The 4,591-nt window shown below is 46.4% G+C and overlaps 1 protein-coding gene across 1 annotated transcript in view; it reads right to left on the reverse strand.

Moving 5' to 3' along the window:
* LOC102813064 (chromosome unknown open reading frame, human C3orf20) overlaps nt 1-4,591 on the reverse strand; it is a 148,315-nt gene that overhangs the window by 75,321 nt on the left and 68,403 nt on the right. The window contains exons 9-10 of the mRNA XM_006868687.1: nt 2,519-2,642; nt 756-1,005 (exon numbers count right to left, since the gene is read on the reverse strand). Coding sequence (XP_006868749.1) covers nt 756-1,005; nt 2,519-2,642 — 374 coding nt within the window. The remainder of the gene's footprint in view (nt 1-755; nt 1,006-2,518; nt 2,643-4,591) is intronic.

Raw genomic sequence — 4,591 nt, forward strand, 5'->3', positions numbered from 1 at the left:
CTCAGCAATAAAAATATACAAACTATTGAGACATTCAACAAAGGGACGAGAGTGGCACATGCATTATGGTAAGAGAAGGAAGCTAGACTTGAAACACTATGTAGAGTGTGTACAATTCCATTTATATGGCATTCTGGGAAAATGCCAAACCAGTTACAGAGCTGTGATTGTCAGGGAGTAAGAATGAGGGAAGAGCTTCCCTACAAAGGGGTAGCATGTGGGAATGTTTGGGGGCTGGGTGTGTGAAGGAACCATTTTTTGTATCTTGCCTGTGCTGGTGGTGACATTACTTTGTCACAACTACGAAGTTCTCTCATTAGAGTGGGAAAGTGGTGATAGATGGTATGCAAATAAGTGGGTGTGGCTATGTTCCAACACAACCTTGCTTATGGATACTGAATTTCATGTCATGAAATACTCTTCTTTTGGTTCCTCCCCCTCCTTCCACCAATCATTTAAAATAGAAAATTTATTTTTTACCTTACATGCCATAACAAACAGGCAACAGGACTAGATGTGGACTGTGAGCAGTAACTTGCCAACCCCTACCTTGACCCATTAATCCTACTTATTTTCTTCCTAGCCCTTAATGTTATCTGAAATTATTCTATTTGTTCCTGTGTTCATCTTCTGTCTTTCCCTGCACCTTGAATTTAAATTCCAAAAGGGAGGGGTCTTCTGTTCACTATGGTAGCCCTTCTGCCCACCACAGTGGCTGACACATGGAAGTGGAAGAGATGAAGGACGTTACCAACCTGAATAGGATCGTGGGTTTGGCCTGAATTCTGATGGTTGTCTTCTGAGTGGGGCTCACAGGAGCAGAGGTAGTTTCTTCCTTGGAAGACTCTCCAATCAAGGATTCCAGTCGCGCTGACTGAGAATGTACTAGGAGTTCTCCTGAGTATAAACTCAGCTTGCGGGGTCGATCAGGATGAGACCCATGTTTCATTTTGGTCCGACCAATCTCTGTCTCATCTTTCATGGGATATTCTATGGTGAACAGACCTGTTAACACAGACGCTGCTATCGGTCTCCCTTCCCAGCCTTGCCTCAGCCAACCTCCCTGGCTCCTTCTGCCTCTGCTCCGAGGCTCTGGGCACTTGGGCCCTTGTCAGCCATCTCCAACGCTGCTCCTTCACTCTCCTGGTCTCCTTGCCTGGGAAGCCTCACCTCTGCGGGTCATCCTAGCACTCCACCCCCAAGAACACATGCTGATTGTTGTCAGTTGCCCTTGAGTCTGCTCTGACTCATGGTTATTCCATGAACAACAGAACACAATGCTGCCATGTGTGCACCATCTTCATGATTGGTCGCATGCTTGAGCCTGTTATTGCGGCCAGTGTATTTTGAATGCCTTCCAGCCTAGGGGGCTCATCTTCCAGCGCTGTACAATTTTGATCAGTAAATGTTGGCTTGGTATAAAAAGAATACATCACATCCCTCTTCATTCTCACTGGTGCAGACCTACCTCACTGTCCCTATGGGACCTAACTTCATTCAGCTCTGTGCACCCTCTCAGAGGCTGGCTATAGAGGGAGACCTCCTTCAGCAAGCACTTCTGGCCCTGAGAATTCACTTCCTCCATGGCCACATCGAAGTCAATTCCATCTACTGCCTTTGTTGTGTTGTATTTATTTGCATGAAAAACTTTTGAGGTCATCCACTTACCAAACATTTGGGGGATGCTACATGCTGGACTTCTGGTGTGGCGTTGTAGAATCAGCACTGGACTGTGAACCACAAGGTTGGCAGTTCAAACCTACCAGCTGCTCTGGGAAACCTTACACAGTATCATTATGGGTCAGAACTGAGTCGATGGCATTCAACAACAGACACTGGGCATAGAGAGATGACCCAGACAAAGGGGATGGCAAATCAATGTTTACAATGCTTGGAAGTAACCTTTATAATTAGTTGTTGTTGTAAAGTGTCATTGAATTGGTTCTGACTCATAGCAACCCTGTACAGGGTTTCTGAGGAGCAGCTAGTGAATTTGAACAACTGAGCTACAAAATGGATGAGGGGCATTGTAGAAGATGTAGATAAAATGTGGTTTAAGGTGTGGGACGGGGACAAAAAGTAAGACAATGAGAGACACAGGAAAATAAGGTAGACATACATAGACAGACACTGTGGAGCCTTGATAGCAGAGTGGTTTATATATTTGGCTATTAACTGCAGGGTCAGCCATTCAAATCTATCAGTTCAGTCATTCTACTGGAGTAAGATGAGGCTTTCTGCTCCCATAAAAATTTGCAGCCTTGGAAACCCTGCACAGGGTTGGAACTGACTTGACTGCAAACAACAGCACACCGACATAAACTGACACACAAGCAAGAGTTCAGAAGTTGAAGAAAACAAAGTTCCCTGTGTGGCAGCTGGAGTCTAATGTCCATCTCCGTCTGGACAGTCCTCCTTGCCTTGCCCACCTCAGCTTCAATATGAAGCAATCAATGGGGGGGGGGGCAGTTGTCATATGAGACAACCTGCACTGGGTACATTTCTGCCCCCTTGTTACCTGCTGTCAGCAAGACAGAATTCATGAACTGAGTCACTGTCTTTTGAAATCGCTTCTTGATCTCAGCCAGGGCTCGGCTCATCTTATGGATCTTGTCGTCAAAGTTGTTGATTCTGTGGATCACCTGTGGGGAGGGAAAGGGGAAAGGTGGTTGTCATAAACCCTACTAGAAGTGTTTGCCTTGCTTGCCCAGTAAAATCCAGGGCTAGCTCTGGTTCTTCCCTTGACGCTGATCACACTTGAAAGTCCCTGCATTGGAAGGTTTTTCCTAATTTTAATGGGCAGAGCCTTGGACTGTCATAATATTCTCTCAGAAATTTGAAGACAGAAGTAATTAATTGTACTTGAAACTGTCTTCCCTTCTAAAATGCAAGGTCCTAAAGGGTGTAGCACTGTGGGTTAATGCACTGAATTGAAAAGTCGGTTTGAACCGCAAGATTGGTGGTTCACCAGCCGCTCCTTGGAAACACTATAACAGGGTTGCTATGGGTTGGAACTGACTCAACGGCACTTAACAACAACAACAAAGTGTAGGGACCAGGTATATTGCTCTCTGTTATGGATTGACTTGTTTCCCCCTTACCTCTATGCCTGTGGGTAATGTAATGTAATCATCTTCCACAATGCAATCGGATATAATCTAATCGGTTAGTTGAGGTCATACCTGAGTACTGTGGATCCTAAAGCGAATCACTTCTGAATTATGTTAAGAGCAACATTGTTATTGTTGTTAAGTGCCATCGAGTCAGCTACAACTCAAGGTTTCCAAGGAGTGGTTGGTGGCTCTGAATCACCAGTGTTGTGATTAACAGTCCAGTGCTGCTATCCTACAGCATCACTCCAGGACTCTAAGAGTAGCATGGACACAGTGCTAAGTAAGCACACTTACTACTCACTTACTATCTCATTATCCCACACTTCATATTTAAGACAACTTTGAAGAAATTCTTAGGCAGTGCCTCCAACAGTCCTGCCCTCACAGCAGCTGGGCCCAGGACATCCTCCACAGGCCATTCCAAATGGTGTACCAGAGGCCCTGGTGACAACCAGACCACAGAATGGCAGCCCAGTGGTCAAGGGACAGTTTCTCCTGTTCATCTGCAACATCTTGGTGCATCCATGGAGGGTACTGAGCAATGAAACGATGCTGTGAGGCCGAGGTTGGGCAGAGGGAGGCAGAGCAAAAACCTGAGGGTGTCAAGGAGGTTGCTGAGAGGAGGTGGGAAAGGTTGTGGGAAAAGGAAGGGAGCCATGTAGGGTTGTAGGGCTCAGGAGGATGAAGAACATATGGGGTACCCACCTACCCTGTATGGGCAGAGGGAGGCAACGGGCAATGGTCAAAATCTGGCTACCACCACCATCATTCTCAGCCCCCACAGACTATGAGGTGGTGGGGAAGGTGTAGTCAGGCAGGGGGACCCATTGTACCACATGCATCCCAAGATGCACTGGGGGCACCCAACAGGAAGTGAGCAACTGTGGCAAAGGGATACCAGTGTTGAAAGCAGGGCACAGCCCTAACTCATAGCTCTGATTTCACATTAAAGCTTGGTCTTTGGAACCTAACCATGTTGATAAGTGAGGACTGGGGCTTCTAAGGCAACAGATGTCACATGAGGATCGCCACGGAACCAAGGAATATCTAGGGCTGCCAACAAGCAAGGAATAGGCATGACTGATATCTGACGTGGACTTTAGTCTCTAGAACTATGAGACAATAAATTTCTGCTCTTTTCAAAGCCACACACTGATAACTAACACAGCCTCCTTTGTGTGTGAGTGCCTGTCACACACAGGGTTCTCAATAGATGCGTGCTGCTTTAATAAATAACTGAATGAAGAAGGTCTCTCTAAGTTGTCACTGCCAGTCCCAACCTGTAGTGGATGCTGTCCTGTGTCCCCCATGGTTTTGTTGTGAAGTCGGTTCCTACTCATAGTGACCCCGTATAGGTGAGTTTGAACCACCGACCTTGTGGTTCAAACCAACCTTGCAGTTCAGTGCTTATCCTACAGTGCCACATCAGGACTCCATGTCCCCCATTTGTTGTTGTTAGGTGCCATCGAGTCAGTACC

This window comes from Chrysochloris asiatica, unplaced genomic scaffold (assembly GCF_000296735.1).
Source record: "Chrysochloris asiatica unplaced genomic scaffold, ChrAsi1.0 scaffold00121, whole genome shotgun sequence".
Lineage (NCBI taxonomy): Eukaryota > Metazoa > Chordata > Mammalia > Afrosoricida > Chrysochloridae > Chrysochloris > Chrysochloris asiatica.